The sequence below is a fragment of the Primulina eburnea genome, unplaced genomic scaffold (assembly GCF_022965805.1).
Source record: "Primulina eburnea isolate SZY01 unplaced genomic scaffold, ASM2296580v1 ctg884_ERROPOS889272+, whole genome shotgun sequence".
Classification (NCBI taxonomy): domain Eukaryota; kingdom Viridiplantae; phylum Streptophyta; class Magnoliopsida; order Lamiales; family Gesneriaceae; genus Primulina; species Primulina eburnea.
The window spans coordinates 246,530-267,561 of NW_027331648.1; the positions used below are offsets into that span (position 1 = coordinate 246,530).

The 21,032-nt window shown below is 38.3% G+C and overlaps 3 protein-coding genes across 3 annotated transcripts; 1 reads left to right on the plus strand and 2 right to left on the minus strand.

Annotated features, from left to right (window-relative positions):
• Window positions 1-259: 259 nt before the first annotated feature.
• Window positions 260-1,125, minus strand: LOC140822510 (uncharacterized). The gene is made up of 3 exons (XM_073183282.1): window positions 1,035-1,125; window positions 522-961; window positions 260-438 (listed from the first exon to the last, which is right to left on the minus strand). Exons 1-3 carry the CDS (start codon window positions 1,113-1,115, stop codon window positions 294-296), a joined length of 666 nt encoding a protein of 221 aa, XP_073039383.1. The 5' UTR covers window positions 1,116-1,125; the 3' UTR covers window positions 260-293.
• A 54-nt stretch (window positions 1,126-1,179) lies between these two features.
• LOC140822536 (uncharacterized) lies at window positions 1,180-3,653 on the minus strand. The gene is made up of 6 exons (XM_073183308.1): window positions 3,560-3,653; window positions 2,386-3,129; window positions 2,112-2,282; window positions 1,474-2,008; window positions 1,286-1,399; window positions 1,180-1,190 (listed from the first exon to the last, which is right to left on the minus strand). The coding sequence occupies exons 1-6, from the start codon at window positions 3,611-3,613 to the stop codon at window positions 1,180-1,182; spliced, it is 1,629 nt and encodes a 542-aa protein (XP_073039409.1). The 5' UTR covers window positions 3,614-3,653.
• Window positions 3,654-3,923: 270 nt separating this feature from the next.
• On the plus strand, window positions 3,924-20,829 carry LOC140822526 (protein XAP5 CIRCADIAN TIMEKEEPER-like). The gene is given in 13 exon segments (XM_073183299.1): window positions 3,924-4,159; window positions 5,696-5,761; window positions 5,835-5,899; window positions 5,991-6,013; window positions 6,016-6,099; window positions 17,560-17,638; window positions 17,737-17,813; window positions 17,906-17,967; window positions 18,079-18,210; window positions 18,342-18,395; window positions 19,189-19,254; window positions 19,754-19,828; window positions 20,605-20,829. Coding segments are annotated over 13 exon segments (1,005 nt in total). The 5' UTR covers window positions 3,924-3,988; the 3' UTR covers window positions 20,656-20,829.
• Window positions 20,830-21,032: the final 203 nt, after the last annotated feature.

The following is a 21,032-nucleotide window of genomic DNA, read 5'->3' on the forward strand; positions in this document are numbered from 1 at the left end:
CACGTTTTTTCGTGTCTTCGTGTCTGGTATTTTTTTTATGTATTTTTTCAATTCCTTGGCATTGTTTGATGTTTTCGTGTCGTTCCAGTATTTTTTCATTTCCTTAGTAATCTCATTTTGCATATAAATTTTAAACAATGAAAATTGGTTTCATGTTTCATTGTTTAAAATAGATACCTACACGAACCAATGAATAAAATCAATTTTCATATAGATTGAGTATATAGATCACATTCATTAACTAAAAATACATAATGTAACTAAAAATCAATATAATGTATCACATAAATATTTTAATCCAATGACCAAAATTTATCCCAAATACAACAACAACAATAATGCCTAAATTCCTCAATCTTCTCATCGTCAAGTTCATAGGCATTTTCTCTAAACATGGTATAAGCTGCTGCCGCTAAACAGTAGACTCCACATTCACCGCTGCAATGAAAAAATAACATTAAATACATTGATATACATTAAACAATAATGAAATAATAATTTTTAAAATAAAAAATTTTAACCTCGTCTTTTGAGTAGGAAAAGTTTCTGGCCTAACTATACTCCATCTTTCTAAAGAATCAACACCCAACATATGTGGAAGCATAAGAGACAAAGGGTTAATAAGTTTAAGCAATGTCTTGCCCGACCTATCTACGCTACGGTCTGAATCCATGATTTTGATATTCTTACGATTAGGCAAAACCTTTAACAAAACCCAATGCCCAGGAAGATGAAAGGGTATCAAAATTATTTTGGCTTTGTTCCATGAAATAGCCGGCCACTCACTAATTTCTGCTCTCACATAGGGCATCAAACATTCTATATTATACTCTCCACCCTCATTGAAAGCACTCGAAACCAGCTGATGAAAATCCACATCCATCAATGACACCTCTTGTGACATAAAATGTGAGTATGTCCTTTGTAGTTGGAGCAACCCTCGACAACATTCTTGAATATGCTGAAAGTGATAAAAGTGAAATATGTTAATTACTAACTCAACGCAAAAAAAAAAAAGAAACAAACAAACTTACGGTCTCAGTCAGCCAAGAAGCAGGTGTCCCCAATACACGAAACCACGAGCTATCGTAGGACGAACACAGCCCACATATCATCCTATTTTCCGTAGGACAATTAATCTCAGCACTTACTTGTGGCCACGATCGATTGGCGAACATTCTAACTCTTTTCTGAAAACTCACAGACATCATATCATTTATAACAAGACGACGCAGTTCCTCCTCAGTCATAGGCTCTTCCTCCACTGTGAACAATCTTAACTTACCGCCCGAAGTTTTTTCAAAAGCTCGAGTCAAAGAAGGATCGCTCACAAGTGGAATATTTGGATCCACCTCAAATGGAATATCTTCAAATCGATGACTTGATGTCTCGCCTTGATCTGAGAATAATACATACAATTTGTCATTTTTCATACTCAAAATTAAAAATCATATAACTATTGATAAAACTTACCAACATTGACATTCATCGAAGATAATCTCCCAAATATATCCTTCAAACTCGATATATCGTCATGTATATTTTTCAATTGATTTTTGATATCGGCTTGGTCCTTTTGTATCATCTCAACTTTATCCTCCAAACTTATGAAACGAAGTTCATACATATCTGCAACATGATCTCTCATGTGAGTCAATGGAGGAGAGAAATGAGTGTGAGTCAATGGAGGAGACAAAGGAGGAGACGGTGGATTCATGTGTGAAGGACTACGAGATGGCCGAGAAGATTTTCTGACTTTATCTCGAGATGATCTGGAGTATGTATATGTGAATGGCTGGAGAAATGGTCGATCTTCGGTCTCAGTCTGTACACCCACTTCATCCTCTAAGTCACCCAATGGATCTTGAGTGCAAACTACTTGGATACCTCGGCAAATTAACTCCGTAATGCGATTGATTATCACATTATTAGAATCAACAAAATTTTCAGTCATGTAATGTACAGACACCCGCTCCTCCGAGGTGGGAATGAGTATCCCCAAAATATCCTATATTAATCATTAACAATAAACATGAAATTAGTTAACCGTTAACAAAAAAATATATTAGATAATAAGAAAAATAAATAAAATGAATTTCTTGTATTTTTACCTTGTTATTTACATTTTTAAATGCTTTGTTCACATCATCCATGGAAGGTGAATGATTTTTACTCCATTTTCTAGTCAACCAATGACACATCCGAGGTATCGGTACATTGGGACCTTTTCGAGGTCGGGCGAACACTTGAGCAATGGATGGAAAATATTCATATGCCAAAATCTAACACAGAAAAATAAACACAGTTAGTATGATATAAAATAACAAGGATTAGTATGATATAAAATAACAAGGATATTTCATTTAATGAACAATATTTAGTTACCTGTAAAGGATGAACAAATCCACTTATATGGAAGCTGCCGAACCCGCTGAAATCTGGATCATTACTACGGCGTGCTACCAAATTTTCGTAGCTTCTGAACTTAGTTTCAAGATCTTTTCTAAGTCCATAAACTACTTCTTCAAAAGCTATTCTACCCCAGGGATATTTTATAAAACTATCAAAATTATTTACTAATCTAATCCATTCTAAATCTATGGTATCATTTTTATTTTTTCTGTGTCTCCCTAATACACCTACCACAAACAACAGACAAGCCAATTTCACTTTTTCAATGTCTATTTCTCCTCCAAAATCGTTATCATATTCATCTATTCTATCTATCAAATCTCCCAAACGTATAGAGTAACTCCCACCAAAATGTCTCTCCCTAAATTCATCTTCTTCGGGTATCATAGGATAAACATTTGAACAATTTAATCCAGTTAACAAACAATACTCTAATAATGAAAATCGTAAAGGTCGTTTACGATATATCATCCAAAATTCTTCACTTTCACTGTCATAACTTTGCCTACTGATCAAAAACCATAACAATTGATTGGAATTGTTATAATCCTTAGCACATAAAATTAAATTACCAAATTGAGTATATTGCACCAAATATTCTATCTCTTTCTCATTTAAAAATGCTACAATTTTCTTACAGATTTCAGTATATCTTGATCCTACGGTTACTTTGCATTCAAAGAATTGATCCCTTCCAAGTTTAGTTGGAAAGTAAATCTGTAAAAAAATCAAAACAAACACAAAAAGTTACATAAATAGCCAAAATTTAAATTTAAGCAATTGTGTTCATGGGTCGCGAAGCTTCGCGACCCACAAGTCTCGCGACCCAGGGGTCGTGATGGGTCGCGAAGCATCACGACCCCTGGGTCGCGAAGCGTGGGTATGCTCGCGACCCCTGGTCTCGCGAAGCTTGGGGTAAGCAAGCTTCGCGACCGATCAGGGGTCGCGAAGCACACTTCGCGATGTGCTTCGCGACCCCCACACGTCTCGCGAGGGTCGCGAAGCTTCGCGACCCACACGTCTTGTGGGTCGCGAAGCATGTGTATGCGCGACCGATCAGGGGTCGCAAAGCGATGTGCTTCGCGACCCATCACGACCCCTGTGTCGCGAAGCGTGTACATTTTCGATCTCAAAATAAATTTCTTACCAATACATGGTTTTTTCGTGCGATTTGTTGCAGAGGAATTCCTGCTAGACTCATGATTAATTGTTAGCAATGTAGGAGGAAAAGATTAAGGGCAATTCGCTGACCGGCGGCGATTGGGCGTAAGAAATGAAACTAGGGTTGAGATGAGTGGGTTGAGGTGAGTCGCGGAAGAGATGTATCTTTTTTTATTTAATTAAATTACAAATTTTATATATATATAAAATTAAATTAAAATTTAAATACACTAAATGAAAAATTAATTTTAAACAAATTTAAAACAGAAGATAAAAAAGTAAATTTACATTGACTCCCTTTTTTTAAATAAACACTTCCGTGACTCCCGTTTTCCTCATTTTCCCGCAGTACTTAGCTGTGGCACCTGGGAAAAAGAAATAAAATCAGAATCCTAAGTTGAAGGAGGGAATCATCATGGCGGGTATGGGTGACGGGTACGTGGGCACGGCGCAGGATGCGGTTCGGATTCGTCGACTGGAGAAGCAGAGAGAAGCCGAGCGCTGTAAGATTCAGGAGCTCAAGAAGAAAACTGCTGCTTCTGAAGGCCAACCGGGTCTCCTCCAGTTCGGCTCCAGCACTTCCGAGGTATCTTATCTTGAACATTGGCCGAGGCGTTTTCACTATCAAAATTGGCGTATTATCGCCTTTCCGTTCAATACCCTTTATGAAGGATTGAAGTGGCCGGAATTCGAGTTACTCCTGCTTTAATGTGGGTTTTTCTCCACATTTAATCTAATTTAGCTAGTGAATGGCTTGTTTGATTAAGGTATTTCCAAGCTTTAAAGATTGAGTAATATGATCGAAGCCTTCTGTTATAGATACTGTAATTTTATGACGTACTTTTCTAACTTCTTGTATAAAAAGGATGGACAATTCAAGGTATTCGAACTATCGAATCTGGTGAATCTTATCAAAACAAGGACCTGAAGCCGGGTTTTGTTATGCCGTCTGTGGAAAAAAGATATGGAGTATTTGAGTTTTGAGTTATTTTGGATCCTTAAACAATCTAGCCAAGTTCAAGTACTATCACAGGTCCCAAAAGTAATTCAATCAAACTCGAAAAGTGCATTGTAATGCTTTTTTATGTTTGGAAAAAACATCAAGCAACTCTATTTCTCGTGTTAGGCTTGCAATCGATGAATGTTGTAAATGGCGGGAGGCGGTGATGGGGCGGTCAGTGTTTGCCTATTGCCTCAGCCGCTTAGGCACCGCCTAGGTTGATTTTTTTAGCAAAATAGGTAATTATATATGATCATGCAATATAATTTCAAATAATCATAATTTTTTATGTAATATATGTAATTAAATAATGTTTATGCATAAAAAAAAGTTTCATACAATATAATACAATCTAGACGAAGTGCAATTAAATATATAAATACAAACTAACAAGATAATTAAGGTGGTGGCTGATTGAGGCGATTTGAGCCAGGTAGTGGTTGATGGTGGAGGACACTTTAAAGAAAAGTAAATAAAAAAAAGTGAGATGTGCTTTTATTATATCTAGGGTTTTTAAAATTGATTGAAGTTGACTCGTTATTAAAATTCATTGAATTTGATTGGTTTTTAAAATTATTTTACTTTGATAGTTGACTATGATTTTAAAATCATGGACAGCCTCGGCCACCTCGCCCGTCGGATAGCTTCGTACTGCCCGTTCGAGGGTCGCCTACCGCCTAGGTGGCTGCCTTGACCTCCATTTAGAATACACTACTAGCAATTAAATCAGGCTTCACCACAGTGAAGGTCTTGGTGAAATATTCAAGTCATGATCGAATTTTATGTTTCATGTTCGAAAGCCAAAGCTGGGGTGTTTGTGATACCTACTATTATGTAGGTACTGCGATTAACATGACACTAGCTAGGTAAAGTACTGAGATTGACTTGAAATTCTAGCTCAATAAACAATCAAAATCAAGCTTCGACATGACTCCAAGTCTTATGGCAGGCTAACTAAACTTAAAACAGTGGGCGAAAAAAAATTTATCCAATTTTCAGTTTCGCCTACTTCACTTCGAAATGTGAGAAAAATTATGAAAGACCTGTTCATTTTTAAATAAATGCTTGTTTATGTGTCATTCTTCTGTATTTAATTGGAGTATTGCTGTCAATTGTGCTCAGATTATTGAGACTGCATTCAAGAAGGAAACTGTTGGTTTGGTCACTCGGGAACAATATGTTGAGAAGGTACTTTACTCTCCTTTCCCCCCTTTTTGGACTCTTGGATTGTTACTTGTTGATATGGTGCTTCCTGCTTCAGAGAGTGAATATTAAGAACAAAATAGAAGAGGAAGAGAAGGAAAAACTCCTAAAATTACAGCAAGAGTGAGTGAATTTTCTGCCTGATGAATATTTGACATTTTGGTTTTAGGCCCCCATTTTATGTATGTGTTTCTGTTGTTTCTTCTCTGTATAGAGAGGAGGAGCTTCAGCTGCAGAACTGAAGAAGAGGAAAATAAAGGCAGATCCTCGACTATCTTTTACTGATGATTTTGAGAATGCCGCAGAGGAAGATGAAGAAAACAGTGAGTATCATCTGTTTACACCCTTTTGCAGTATTTATCGCTGCTACTGATGTTCTTTGAATAATTTGAAATACATTGATGCTGGTTGACCGACGGTTTCGGTTGGGATTAATTCTAGCAAGCGGACTAGGTCAAGTTATAGTAAATGGACAAACAGTCCAAGTATCGATCCCACAGAGACTATTACTTAATTACTAAGATTCAATTATTTTATTTAATCTAGGCAAACAATAACGAGTGATTTGATTATTATTTCAACTACGTAACTTTTAAACTAATTTATGCTAATTTTAATGACTAAATCAAATATCAGAGAAGCTTGGGACTTGGGATTTTCAAATTTAAATAAAATGATCGGGAACGCACAACGGTAACAAACTCTGATTAAATTCAAGCACTGGAATTATTCGACTAGCGATTATTCGTAGTCACGATGTAATCCTCTAATTTAATTATAAATCTATTTCTAGAATTTATAATCCTATTTTCATTTAACAGTCCAATTATTTCTAATTGAATTTAATTAAACAAAAATGCATGCATCAACGATAGAATTACAGCTATCGCCTAAAATCGCACACTGAAACCGAATACTATTTCTAGTCGGTTTAACCGTGTGTTGATTAATATTTTCGAAGCTAAATTCAATCTATTCTCATTCGATTCAAGATTGAACAACAAACATGCAATTAATTGGCCAATTTAAAAGCAAGAAATTTACGCAAATATTAATCAATAACAAGAATTAATTTCATAAATCAAACAATTCAATGAATAAACAAAAATCAATCGTTTGTTCCTATCGTGGTCCCGATCACAAAAGAAAACTACTCCATAAATTCAAAACTAAAATCAAATTTAATAATTGAATTCATGTCTGAAAATAAGAAAATAAAAGAGAAGATGAAATCTCAATGACGGTGCGCGGATCTTGCGTGTAAATTGCGCTGTTTTCGCCCAAGTCGTCGCCGTCTTCAAGATGCTCAAAGCTTGCGCCTCTTTTTCTCTCCAAGTCGGCTGCCTCTCTGAAAATTCAACAATTAATGTCTAGGTTTTCCTCTTTTATTCCTCTCCAAAATCACGAGCAAATCTTCGCAGGATCTCGATCTGATATTGCACACACGGACCCCGTGCCTGCATCCGGAGAGGGGTCCGTGTAGGTACTGGATTTTTTCTTTCTCGAGGATGGCTGACACGGACCCCGTGCAGGGGTCCGTCTGGAGGTCCGTCCACACACTGTAATTTGGATTCTCGGATGGTGAGGTACACGGACCCCGTGTAGGGGTCCGGTTACAGGTCCGTCGAGACTCTGTAAGTTGTGTCTCCGCAATTGAAGGGCGGACCTGTCTCCGGGGTCCGTGTCTGGGTCCGTGCTTCCTCGGCTGAATTCTTCTTTTATTGTTGAATGACACGGACCCGTCTCCGGGGTCCGTGTCTGGGTCTTTGTTTCCAAAACTTTTGTGTTTTCTTCTATTTTTCCGGGTGTTTCTGATGTGGCGTTGCGAGGCTTGACTTTTCTTTCATTTCTTTGGTCTTCACCCACTTTTGGTCAAACCTGCAAATAGCCAAAAGGAGACAAAATAAGCGTGAAACTCGGAATAAAAATGCCAAATAAGCACGAATACGACAAAATAAGATCCCTTAAATGCTATACAATTCGTACTTATCAACTCCCCCACACTTAACTCTTGTTCGTCCTCGAACAAATCAGATAAAAATAAAGATGAGAATATTTTAGATTCAGAACTCAAGTACCACAATCAAAACTTCTCAATTTGTCAAACTCCTTCACCCCCGGTCAAATCATGCTTCGCATATCACAAGATTCGTTTTCGTCGCAATTCAAGATTCAAACATTTACCCAGTAAGGATCAACAGAACAAGATGTGTGTAGTGTGCAGGCCAGACTCGTACTCATCACTCGCTACTTGGTTTCATGATCACTTTTTTTTTTTTTTTTTTCTCGACACCCCATATGTTTGACTTTCATACCCCTCTCTACTAAATGTTGAGCAACAATGACTTGGTTAATAGGTCTTTTCAAGCTTGTAACGTAAGGCCAAGGTTCACGGCTACTATAAAAGTATGGGAATCAAAAGTGAGAGGAAATAAAAATTTATCCTGCAGCACATTCATCCAACTTTCGACTCGTCCACAATTACTGTATTTTCTTCATTTTCAGAGCTCTATCATCTTCTTTCTTTCTTATTGTCCACCAACTTTCACCCACAGATTTTTCGGGTGTTTTCAATACTATACACTTTCCTCCTTTGTCTTTTTCTCAGAATTTTTTTTTTTTTTTTTGAATAAGAAGTCATCGACTCCTTCACACATATTTCTTCGATCCATTAGAGTAATTCGAACATTTCAATGTGCACAGGAGGTTTATTTCTCTCACATGTAGGTAGGAAAAAGTGTATAGGCTAATATTCAGGTAGTTGATGTGGGACTTAGAATAAATGACGAATGGGGGCTAATTGTGTGTCATTGCACACACCATTCGATTTTTATAGGCTCAAGAAGGGTTACTAGAGATAATAAATGATGTAACGGTCAGGCTTGAAAGGCTCAAACGGTCCAAAAATCGCCTAAATCATCCCTAAGTCATCATCGTTCGTATTTTCGCTTCGAGGGCTAATTAGACAAGTTCTAGGGATTGTTGTTCGAATTTTTTTTTTTTTTTTTCTTTCACATTTCACCAATTCACTAGCAATGAGTAAAAGTTTGACTACGTGCATTGAAAGAAATGCTGATACAGAACTGGTTCATGTCTGGCCCTCTCCTTGAAACTACGACTCCTCTCATTCAATACTAGGTATGAAACAATTTCCCGGGTGATCCAAAATCTAACAAATTAATCCGATTATTAAGTGAAACAAGAGTTCATTGTCTAGCAATAGTCTCATCCTACGTGAAAAGTGATGTTAAGTGTTGTGCAACGATGTGTAACAAAACTGACCCACCCCCACACTTTGACAACGACACTGCCCTCAGTGTAAAATGATATAATATGAACTAGCAAGAGTGTGAAAACAGAAACACTTCCCTGGTCGAATGTCGAGTACGTGGTGGACAGAGGGAGCAATTTATTGCGCATTATCTACGTTGGGTTATTGAATTCTGAGAAGTGTATGACACGGACCCCGTGCAGGGGTCCGTAGTTGCATCCGTTCAGACTCGGGTGATTGGCAGTATTGAAAGTAATAGACACGGACCCCGTGTAGGGGTCCGGGTCGTGGTCCGTGCAGACTCTGCCATCCTATTTCGCCCTTTTTTTTTTTCATAAATATATACGAACCAACCCAAATGTGACGCCATAAATATGCAATTCTTAAATTCTAGAAATCAAAGTTGAAACTCAATCAAGCACACAAGACTCAAGAATTGTACAGAAACTTCCTTGGTCTGTTCGAGATTTTGAAACCGATCGCCCTGATAAATTCTCCCACACTTGATAAATTCCACCGCCAGTACATAAATTAACTGCACCACCATTCACTGAGATTAACTCATCAACTGAATACATAAAACAAAAATAAAGAAAACTAAAATGAAACAGGAACGAAAACTAAAAATAAACACTGGGTTGCCTCCCAGTAAGCGCTAAATTTAGAGTCGATAGCCTGACTGTACTCCCTTTGATTTTAGTTTGGATCCTGCAGATCAACTGCGGTCGGCTCATCGGGTATGGCACCACCGTGATAAACTTTCAGCCTATGCCCATTCACTTTGAACGCTCCAGTTGCGTCACTAGTGATCTCCACTGTCCCGTAGGGGAAAACTTGCGTGATGGTATATGGTCCTGACCACCGTGAACGCAACTTACCTGGCATCAATTTCAGTCGAGAATTATATAATAATACCTGTTGACCCACCAAAAATTCTCGATGGACAATGTTCTGATCATGCCAACGTTTGGTTTTCTCCTTGTAAAGCTTGGCATTCTCGTACGCCTCCAACCTAAACTCATCCAATTCGTTTAGCTGCAGCACTCTCTCGTCACCTGTGACTTTAGCATCAAAATTCAGAAATTTAGTAGCCCAATAAGCCTTATGTTCAAGTTCTACAGGTAGGTGACATGATTTTCCATATAACAATTTGAAAGGGGACATGCCAATGGGGGTTTTAAAAGCAGTGCGGTAAGCCCAAAGTGCATCGTCGAGTTTCCTAGACCATTCTTTCCTCGAAGCACCGACAGTCTTCTCCAGAATGCGTTTAAGTTCTCGGTTCGAAACCTCGACTTGGCCACTAGTTTGGGGATGGTAAGGTGTGGCCACCTTATGTCGGACCCCATACTTAGCCAATAAACTGTCAAATTGACGATTACCAAAATGTGTACCCCCATCGCTAATGATGGCTCTAGGTGTGCCGAAACGTGAGAAAATATTCTTCGTAAGAAATTGAACGACAACTCTAGAGTCATTAGTTTTGCATGCAACCGCCTCTACCCACTTAGATACATAGTCGACAGCCACCAAAATGTATTTGTTCCCCAAAGAAACCGGGAACGGACCCATGAAATCGATGCCCCACACATCAAATAATTCACACACAAGAATATTATTGAGAGGTAGTCCATGTCTCTTGGAGATATTACCTGTTCGCTGACAATCTGGACATTTTGTGACAAATTCATGCGCATCCTTAAACAAAGTAGGCCAATAAAAACAAGACTGGAGGACTTTGGACGCAGTTCTAGTTGCCCCAAAGTGACCTCCAGCCGGACCAGCATGACAATGAAACAGAATTTCACTTACCTCTTCCTTGGGTACACATCTACGTATTATACCGTCTGCACATATTCTAAACAAATAAGGATCCTCCCACAAATAATATTTCAAATCTGAGAAAAACTTCTTCTTTTGCTGATACGTAAGATGGGGAGGAATGAACTTACTTGATAGATAATTAACAAAATCGGCGTACCATGGTAAATTGGTGATCTCAAAGAGTTGTTCATCTGGAAAACTGTCTCGAATAATGTCATTGCTTTGAACGTGATTATCTAAACGAGAAAGATGGTCTGCAACTTGATTCTCTGTGCCCTTCCTATCGATTATCTTCAAGTCAAATTCCTGCAGAAGAAGAATCCAACGAATTAGCCTTGGTTTTGCATCTTTTTTAGACATCAAATATTTCAGGGCAGAATGATCTGTGTGCACTACAACTTTGCTCCTTATTAAATATGATCTAAACTTATCCAGAGCAAAAACAACAGCAAGAAGCTCCTTCTCTGTAGTGGCATAGTTCAGTTGGGCGGCTGACAATGTCATACTAGCGTAGTAGATGACATGAATGCATTTTTCTCGCATTTGTCCCAACACTGCCCCTAGTGCTGTGTCGCTTGCATCACACATCACCTCAAATGGCGACCCCCAGTCCGGTGCTATCATCACAGGTGCTGTGATCAATTTCTCTTTCAGAACCTGAAATGCCTGCACACACTCAGCAGAGAAATCAAAAGGCACATCTTTTATCAGTAAATTAGTCATAGGCTTGGCAATGCTAGAAAAATCTTTTATGAATCGTCTATAGAATCCCGCATGCCCAAGGAAACTACGCACTCCTCTAATGTTGGTTGGGGCTGGGAGTTTCTCGATCACTTCGATCTTTGCCTTATCAACCTCAATCCCATTTTCAGAAATTTTATACCCCAACACTATCCCCTCTCTCACCATAAAATGACATTTTTCCCAATTCAGAACCAAATTCGACTCCTCACACCTCTCCAAAACCTTAGACAAGTTAACTAAACATGTATCGAATGAAGAGCCAAAGACAGAAAAATCATCCATGAATATTTCAATGAAATCTTCAATCATATCATGAAAAATTGCAATCATGCATCGTTGGAAAGTTGCTGGTGCATTACATAGGCCAAATGACATCCGTTTATATGCAAATGTCCCATAAGGACAAGTAAAAGTGGTTTTCTCCTGATCTTCAAGGTCAATAGGGATTTGCATATAACCAGAATAACCATCTAGAAAACAATAAAAAGAGTGGCCAGCCAACCTTTCCAACATTTGATCAATAAATGGGAGGGGGAAATGATCTTTACGGGTGGCGTCGTTAAGTTTTCTATAATCGATGCAAACACGCCACCCTGTAACAGTTCTCGTGGGAATCAATTCATTATTATCATTTTTTACCACAGTGATCCCACCTTTCTTTGGAACGACTTGGACTGGACTGACCCACCTACTGTCAGAAATTGGGTAAATAATACCTGCGTCCAGTAGCTTAATCACCTCTTTCTTTACAACCTCTTGCATGGCTGGGTTTAGACGCCTTTGGGGTTGAGTAGACGTCTTGTGATCGGCCTTCATCAGAATCTTGTGCATACACATAGAGGAGCTGATCCCCTTAATGTCTGCAATGCTCCAACCTATGGCCTTGATGTTATCCCTCAAGACTCGCAGCAGTTTTTCTTCCTCCTTACCTGTCAAAGTAGATGAAACAATTACTGGCAGTTTATCATTATCAAGCAAAAATAGATACTTTAAGTGCGAAGGAAGAGGTTTCATTTCTAGGATCGGGGCTTCTTCGATAGATGACTTTAAAGGTCTTGGGATATGCCCAAGCTCCCCAATCCTAGAGTTTACCGTCTTCGAGATTGGTCTGTCTGCTTCCAGGTACTGTATGTATTCCTTAACATCCTCATTTTCCAACTCTCCTGGACATGAATTTGTCAAGGAAATTCCTAAAGGATCTTCACCCATCAACTCCTGCAAACCACACTCAACAAGTTCGTCAGTAGCATCAATTCTAAAACCGTCAGATGTATCATTAGGATATTTGATGGACTGAAAAACATTAAACACCACACTCTCATCATTCAATCTCAACACCAACTCACCTTTCTGTACGTCTATAAGAGCTTTCCCAGTGGCTAAAAACGGTCTTCCTAAAATATGAGGAATCTCACGATCCTCTTCCATATCTAACACCACAAAATCCACTGGGAAAATAAATTTGTCAACCTTCACTAAGACGTCCTCTACAATTCCCCTAGGGTATTGAATAGATCTATCAGCCAATTGAAGGGAAATTGTAGTCGGTTTCACTTCGCCTATTTTCAGCTTCTCAAAACATGAATATGGCATCAAGTTAATGCTTGCACCTAAGTCACACAAAGCCTTATTAAAATTCGAAGTTCCAATAGTACAAGGGATAGAGAAACTACCTGGATCCTTAAGCTTCGGAGGGAGTTTATTTTGTAAAATTGCAGAACATTCCTCCGAAAGCTTAACTGTCTCAAAGTCGACCAACTTCCTTTTGTTTGATAAAATTTCCTTAAGAAATTTAGCATACGAGGGCATTTGAGCTAAAGCTTCTGCAAATGGAATATTTATATGCAGCTTTTTGAAAATCTCAAGAAATTTTGAAAATTGAGTATCCAATTGCAGTTGCTTCGCTCTTTGGGGAAAATGAAGTGAATTAATATCAATATGAGAGTTCGAATTTAGGGACTTACCTTTCTCCCTTGCGTCGTTGAACCCTTGATTTGATGGCCTCTTCTCCTTTACATCACTTTCAACATCGATCACTTCCTGCTTTATGGGAGACGTCACTGTGACTGCATTGACACCTTTTGGATTCTTTTCCGTGTCACTAGGTAGTGTACCCGGAGCTCGTGTAGCCATTTGTGTCGCTAACTGCCCTAGTTGCGTCTCCACTCTTTGCATCATGGCATCATGATTTTGCCATCTCATCTCATTCCCAGCTATGTATTTGGCAAGCATATCCTCAAGGTTCGACTTGCTATCCTGTGGCTTGAAACCGGGTGGCATTGAAGGTCCAGCACCTTGCGGTGGTTTGGGTGGTTGCTGAGGAGGTTTTTGCTGTGTAGGATGTTGTGGAGGATTAAACTGTAGTGGTTCAAAAGAAGTTTCAGGTTGCTTCCATCCAAAATTCGGATGATTCCTCCAGCCCGGATTATATGAGAAACTGTATGGGTTGTACTGTGGACGGCCTTGGTTTCCCACATAATTAACTGAGTCTCCTCCAAAACACGGTATCCCCTCATAAGACATATCTGGCGCGAAGGGCATATCACTAAATGATCCACCAACTGCCTCAGCACTTCCCTGAATATGATGCACCGGTTTGACTGGTATTGATTTATTTGCCTGTAACTGTGCCATCTGATGAGTCAACCCGTCAAGCTTCGCTGTGATGGCTGTCAAAGCGTCCATCTCAAGGAATCCTACTTTCTTCTCCCTGCGGTTGTCTTGCCAACCCACATTGCTCTCGGCCATTATTAGATATGATTTCGAGCGCTGCGGTTGGCGTTTTCCTGTACAAGCTTCCGTTTGCTGCCGCATCGAGCATAGATCTCACAGAAGGATCTACCCCATAATAGAATGTCTCAACCTGTTGGCCTACCGAAAAACCATGTCTTGGGCACATCCTCAACAACTTTTTAAATCTTGCCCATGCTGAATTCAGTGATTCCCCGTCTCTCTGCCTGAAAGATGTGATCTCATTTCTCAACTGTGTAATCTTGGTTGGGGGAAAATACCTGTGCATGAAGAACTCGACCAATCCATCCCATGTCGTGATAGAACCAGCTGGAAGGTCTCGAAGCCACTCCATATCCTCTCCTTGTAGGGAAAATGGAAATAATCTGAGTCGAATGGCATCAGTACTCACCCCATTGCACTTGATTGTGTCACAGATTGACAGAAAGTTCTCCAGATGTGCATTAGGGTCTTCAGACGGTGATCCTCCAAATTTTACATGGAGTTGAATCATCTGGATGATGCCTGGCTTCAGCTCGAATGTATTTGCCTGAGTCGTAGGGCGAATGATACTAGACCCATAACCTTCAAATGCTGGTCGATGAAGCTCCATCAATGTACGGTTATCCTCTTCTCCGGCCATTTCCTCAACTTCTGGTTTACGATCTATTTCAGATTCTGCTTCAGATTCAAATTCCAGAGTCAAGTTGTTGTTCCTTCGGGCTCTGCGGATACTGCGGAGAGTGCTTTCAATCTCAAGATCAAGTGGCACTAGATTCCTGACATCTTGAGCACGGCTCATATAACACGAGCTAACCCCTGAAATCAAAAATTTAAGTGCACGATTTAAGCTCCAAGAGAGAATAAGTAGAATAAACAATGGTAATTAAAATGCTAAAGAGAGAATGAAAAATTTTAAACTAAGAGTAAAAGCCTAGTCTCAAACAAATAATTTATCCTAATATCAAATTAAATAGTCCCCGGCAACGGCGCCAAAAACTTGACCGACGGTTTCGGTTGGGATTAATTCTAGCAAGCGGACTAGGTCAAGTTATAGTAAATGGACGAACGGTCCAAGTATCGATCCCACAGAGACTATTACTTAATTACTAAGATTCAATTATTTTATTTAATCTAGGCAAACAATAACGAGTGATTTGATTATTATTTCAACTACGTAACTTTTAAACTAATTTATGCTAATTTTAATGACTAAATCAAATATCAGAGAAGCTTGGGACTTGGGATTTTCAAATTTAAATAAAATGATCGGGAACGCACAACGGTAACAAACTCTGATTAAATTCAAGCACTGGAATTATTCGACTAGCAATTATTCGTAGTCACGATGTAATCCTCTAATTTAATTATAAATCTATTTCTAGAATTTATAATCCTATTTTCATTTAACAGTCCAATTATTTCTAATTGAATTTAATTAAACAAAAATGCATGCATCAACGATAGAATTACAGCTATCGCCTAAAATCGCACACTGAAACCGAATACTATTTCTAGTCGGTTTAACCGTGTGTTGATTAATATTTTCGAAGCTAAATTCAATCTATTCTCTTTCGATTCAAGATTGAACAACAAACATGCAATTAATTGGCCAATTTAAAAGCAAGAAATTTACGCAAATATTAATCAATAACAAGAATTAATTTCATAAATCAAACAATTCAATGAATAAACAAAAATCAATCGTTTGTTCCTATCGTGGTCCCGATCACAAAAGAAAACTACTCCATAAATTCAAAACTAAAATCAAATTTAATAATTGAATTCATGTCTGAAAATAAGAAAATAAAAGAGAAGATGAAATCTCAATGACGGTGCGCGGATCTTGCGTGTAAATTACGCTGTTTTCGCCCAAGTCGTCGCCGTCTTCAAGATGCTCAAAGCTTGCACCTCTTTTTCTCTCCAAGTCGGCTGCCTCTCTGAAAATTCAACAACCCAATTAATGTCTAGGTTTTCCTCTTTTATTCCTCTCCAAAATCACGAGCAAATCTTCGCAGGATCTCGATCTGATATTGCACACACGGACCCCGTGCCTGCATCCGGAGAGGGGTCCGTGTAGGTACTGGATTTTTTCTTTCTCGAGGATGGCTGACACGGACCCCGTGCAGGGGTCCGTCTGGAGGTCCGTCCACACACTGTAATTTGGATTCTCGGATGGTGAGGTACACGGACCCCGTGTAGGGGTCCGGTTACAGGTCCGTCGAGACTCTGTAAGTTGTGTCTCCGCAATTGAAGGGCACGGACCTGTCTCCGGGGTCCGTGTCTGGGTCCGTGCTTCCTCGGCTGAATTCTTCTTTTATTGTTGAATGACACGGACCCGTCTCCGGGGTCCGTGTCTGGGTCTTTGTTTCCAAAACTTTTGTGTTTTCTCTTATTTTTCCGGGTGTTTCTGATGTGGCGTTGCGAGACTTGACTTTTCTTTCATTTCTTTGGTCTTCACCCACTTTTGGTCAAACCTGCAAATAGCCAAAAGGAGACGAAATAAGCGCGAAACTCGGAATAAAAATGCCAGATAAGCACGAATACGACAAAATAAGATCCCTTAAATGCTATACAATTCGTACTTATCACTGGTATAACTAAGGTTTGATAGCTCCCTCTAAATTTTCCTAGAGGAACCTTATTTTCTCATGTTTCCTTGGGCTTTTTTGGGGTGATTTTTGGTTATTGACTTTGTTTCTCTTTGATGGCTATACAAAGTCAGTCTTTTGGTCATTGTTACTTGCCCCTGGGTGCCTTACATATTTTTAAGATTTCTTTTTGCATCTTGTTTTTCTTTATTTTGGTCATGTTTTCATCGATATTCTGTCTCTTGTTGGAACGAGTGGTTTGCATTTGTGTTTTGCTTTGTCTCTGTCTTTTCTGGACCCTCTGTCAAGACAAAGATTCAAAATCCTATCTTAAAAAGGCACATTTTGCTTAGTCGTGTTGTCTGAAACTATTTTAGCGGAATTTGTGAAAACATAGTAAGCATCTGTTTAAAAATGGGTGCTGTAAAACCTGAATTCCCTTTCCAAGTATGTAGGGCAGTTATATAAATGATGTTACCTGTGAAGTATTTATGGAGATAGGCATGTAACTTATTTCATTGCTGCTGGAGTAAATTTAAATTTCCTATCGCTATTTTTGTGATGAAGTTGAGCATTCTTATGCATTTGTATTTCTTTATGACGCATCATCTGCCTTCTGTCTGAAGAAAACGAAGATTTTGAAAGGCCTGCACCGAGAAAATTTGGCAAAGATCCTACAGTTGAAACTGGCATTTTACCGGATAGGTGAGCTATCGTCCCCTCATACATACCACAACCTTCTCCTATGCTTTTTGATTCGTTACTTATCCTTGGCCTTTGGAGTTTGAAGCATACTCTTACAGTGAGAGGGAGGCAGAGGAACAAGCTGAGCGCGAAAGGTTGCGGAAACAATGGGTTCGAGAACAACAGCAGATCAAAAGTTTGTCTAGAAGTCCTGTTGCTCTATTGATTGTTGATGTGCTAAGGATCGTTTTTCTGATTCTCGTGTTCGCTTTCTGTTTTTTGTGTTAGACGAGGCTCTTGAAATTACTTACAGCTATTGGGATGGTACTGGCCATAGACGAGTGATTCAGGTTGAGATTTGCTTTTTCTCTTCTTTCATTCCATTTGTACATGTTGGTGGAATTTTATTCTCTTGCAGTTTTTTTACTTTGTCTACTGGTATTTATAATCACACGGATCAGGTTCGGAAAGGTGATAAAATGGGGGAGTTTCTTCGCTCTGTTCAGCAGCAGCTTGCACCTGAATTTCGAGAGGTTCGGACTACGTCAGTGGAGAATTTACTTTATGTGAAAGAAGATCTCATCATCCCACATGTAAGATCTTCAGCCAAGGACAATGAAACGTCCCATCTCCACACTAGATCTGAAATATAGGGTGAAGTAACTTCAAGCAAGTTTTTTATGCGTCTTGCTACACTTATGAAAGTATTTTTTCCTTGTTGCAGCAATACAGTTTCTATGAGCTGATCGTTAACAAGGCTCGAGGGAAAAGTGGACCGGTATGTCATCTTCAGGCTTAAATGAATAATTCAATATCACAACTTCAAGGATTACAAAGCTAGTCAGATTTGTACTTATACTGCATTTGTTTCTACTTAGTAGATGTCACCATGTAATTATTATTGGTAACCTTTGTTATAAACCATGATTTGTGTGATGTGTAAAATTTCATGTTGATCATTTATTGGCAATATCATGAGAGAATTTGTTTAATGAACTGCTTAAATGTCAAAAAGTTTCAAACCAAAGTGTTACGTAACAGTTTATTCCTTTTTTGAGGTTGAATAACAGGTGTGAATACATTGTGGCCCCGGAATGTTGGTGAGATGGAAGTTATGATCACAAGAACAAATGAACAGTTGTGGGATTTTTTTTTAAGTTTTAGGACATTCTCTAGTATAGGGATTTATACGTTTGCAGCATATGATGTAATCTCTCTCGAACAGTGACAATAACCTTTCCCTCTCTCTGTTCCCTCTCCTTTCTCTTTCTCCTTTTCTATTTCATTTTTCCCTTTTTGCAGTATTCAGTTCCGTGAGACCTGCTAAAAAATTTCAGAATAGGTGGCCTCATTTTTGCAATTGTTCTTGTTGGTCAACTTTCATTTATTATGTTTTGAATTTTCATGTGTTTTAATTTACTTGTTCGCGCTTATATCTTGCATTTACTACTAAATTGTGCATGATGATATTCAAACCTTTCTATATATTTCTTATTGTATAAATAAATAAAATTGGGCTAGTTTGTGCAAACCTCTTATAAGTGTGTTTGCCTTTTGCATTTGTTATACAGCTTTTCCACTTTGATGTTCATGAGGATGTTCGAACCATTGCTGATGCTACAATCGAGAAGGATGAGGTAATAAATCTTCGCATACTTGTGAGTTTTTCTTATTAGAAGATATGTAAATGCATGTTCAATCGGGTATGCATCTTAGTATCATGATTTCTATGATTGTGTGTCTGCCTGAGAATTTTCCTCTTGCATGGTCCCATAACAACTTACTTGAGAAGCAGCAGCATGTTGGGATAATCGTATTCGTTTTTTACATGATTCCCATGCTAATTCCGGGTGTATGTAAGTAATGTTCAGTAGTCAACATAAAATCCTATTATGAGTTTTTCTGAAGGATGCAATCGATTTTGAAACATAGGTTATCTGTCACCTTCAACCATTCCTCATCTCACTCCACAAATAGCATTTTCATAGTGTTTATTACATGGCCACGAGAAATTAATTGTTTTTTTAAATAGAGAAATTCAGCATTCAGGTCTTCACTTTATTTTTTATTTTTTCACTAGCCCCTTTGGCAGTTGTAGACCAGTTTACTGATTAATGGATCCCTCTTGTTCAACAGTCACATGCTGGTAAAGTTGTGGAGAGACATTGGTATGAGAAGAATAAACACATATTTCCAGCTTCGAGATGGGAGGTAAGTCTCTCCACTTGTATGATAAGTATAAAATTTGAAATGAAGATTCTAATTCGTTTTGATAACACTAGATGTAAGAGCTTATAGCATTTGAGTTAAATAACTGACAAGAACTCTTTTTTTTTTTTCAAAATGGGGAGCTTGAAACATTTTAAATTATCTTATTTTCTTACAAAAAATGCTCTTTCTAAAATGTTGACCGAACACGGAAATTATTGTCTAAGCTCCTCATCATGTAAGAGCTGTCTGAGTCTCTACTGAAAATAAGAATGCTGAAACCATATAAATGTTGCATTCTTTCAGTACTATCCTACATTATCTTCTTTAGTTGGTATATCTTTAAATTTACCTAAGAGTTTTTTGATCGAAGAATTTGAAATAATGAATCCCAAGTATGTGATTTCAAATTCATTTGACTTGTTTGAATGAATCTTACTTGCATGAAATTTATCCGCTATCAACTTAAAACATATGTTAATAATTAATATGCTATCAACTTAAAACATATGTCAATACTTAATAACTGTAATGCATTTTAAATACATTCAAGATCTTAGTCATTTGATATCAAGGTTCGGAATTTTTTTCTCAAATCAAGTCCCTCCACCTAAACCAAATCCATCCTTATAAATGCAACATAAAAGACGTGTCTAAAAAAAGAGACTTTTGTGAGTTTGCTCTTTGTATCACAATTTATGGTGAACGTTTTATTTTGTATCATATCTGGATGACTAAACCATATCCCAGTTATCTAATTCTAGTTGCCTCCATGGCAGATATATGATCCAACAAAGAAATGGGAGCGATACACGATTCACGGAGATTGATTTCGTTGTCTTGGTGTATCAGGTCAACTAAAATACCTATTTCTCATCTTCTTGTACCGTGAACATCAGTTATAAGTTGGTGATCATCATGGAGTCTTAATGGTAAACTACCTAAAAGAAGGATTGAACCCAAACGATTCTAGTGGAAGAACAGTGTTTTTTGATCTTTCAACATGCTGTTTGGCTTCTTCTCATCTATTTATGTTTCGTTTTTTTTACTTCAGATCAATTCCCATTCGGTATAAGATACAAGAAATAAATAAAATATCAATACGACCTGTGGATATGAAATCTCTTGTGCTCAACGTAGACATGGACGATTCAACAGTGTTTCTAAATACCTCAACTCTTATGTCAAGGTGGTACAAATACAGGAA

Bases quoted from the DNA above. Each gene is read 5' to 3' on its own strand.
- LOC140822510 (XM_073183282.1), bottom strand. From the start codon at position 1,115: ATGATATGTGGGCTGTGTTCGTCCTACGATAGCTCGTGGTTTCGTGTA. The intron at 962-1,034 runs GTAAGTTTGTTT...TATCACTTTCAG, and splicing joins CTTCTTGGCTGACTGAGACC to CATATTCAAGAATGTTGTCG. The intron at 439-521 runs GTTAAAATTTTT...TTTTCATTGCAG, and splicing joins TTTCCTACTCAAAAGACGAG to CGGTGAATGTGGAGTCTACT.
- LOC140822536 (XM_073183308.1), bottom strand. From the start codon at position 3,613: ATGAGTCTAGCAGGAATTCCTCTGCAACAAATCGCACGAAAAAACCAT. The intron at 2,009-2,111 runs GTAAAAATACAA...TGATTAATATAG, and splicing joins TTAAAAATGTAAATAACAAG to GATATTTTGGGGATACTCAT. The intron at 1,400-1,473 runs GTAAGTTTTATC...TATTATTCTCAG, and splicing joins TTCGATGAATGTCAATGTTG to ATCAAGGCGAGACATCAAGT.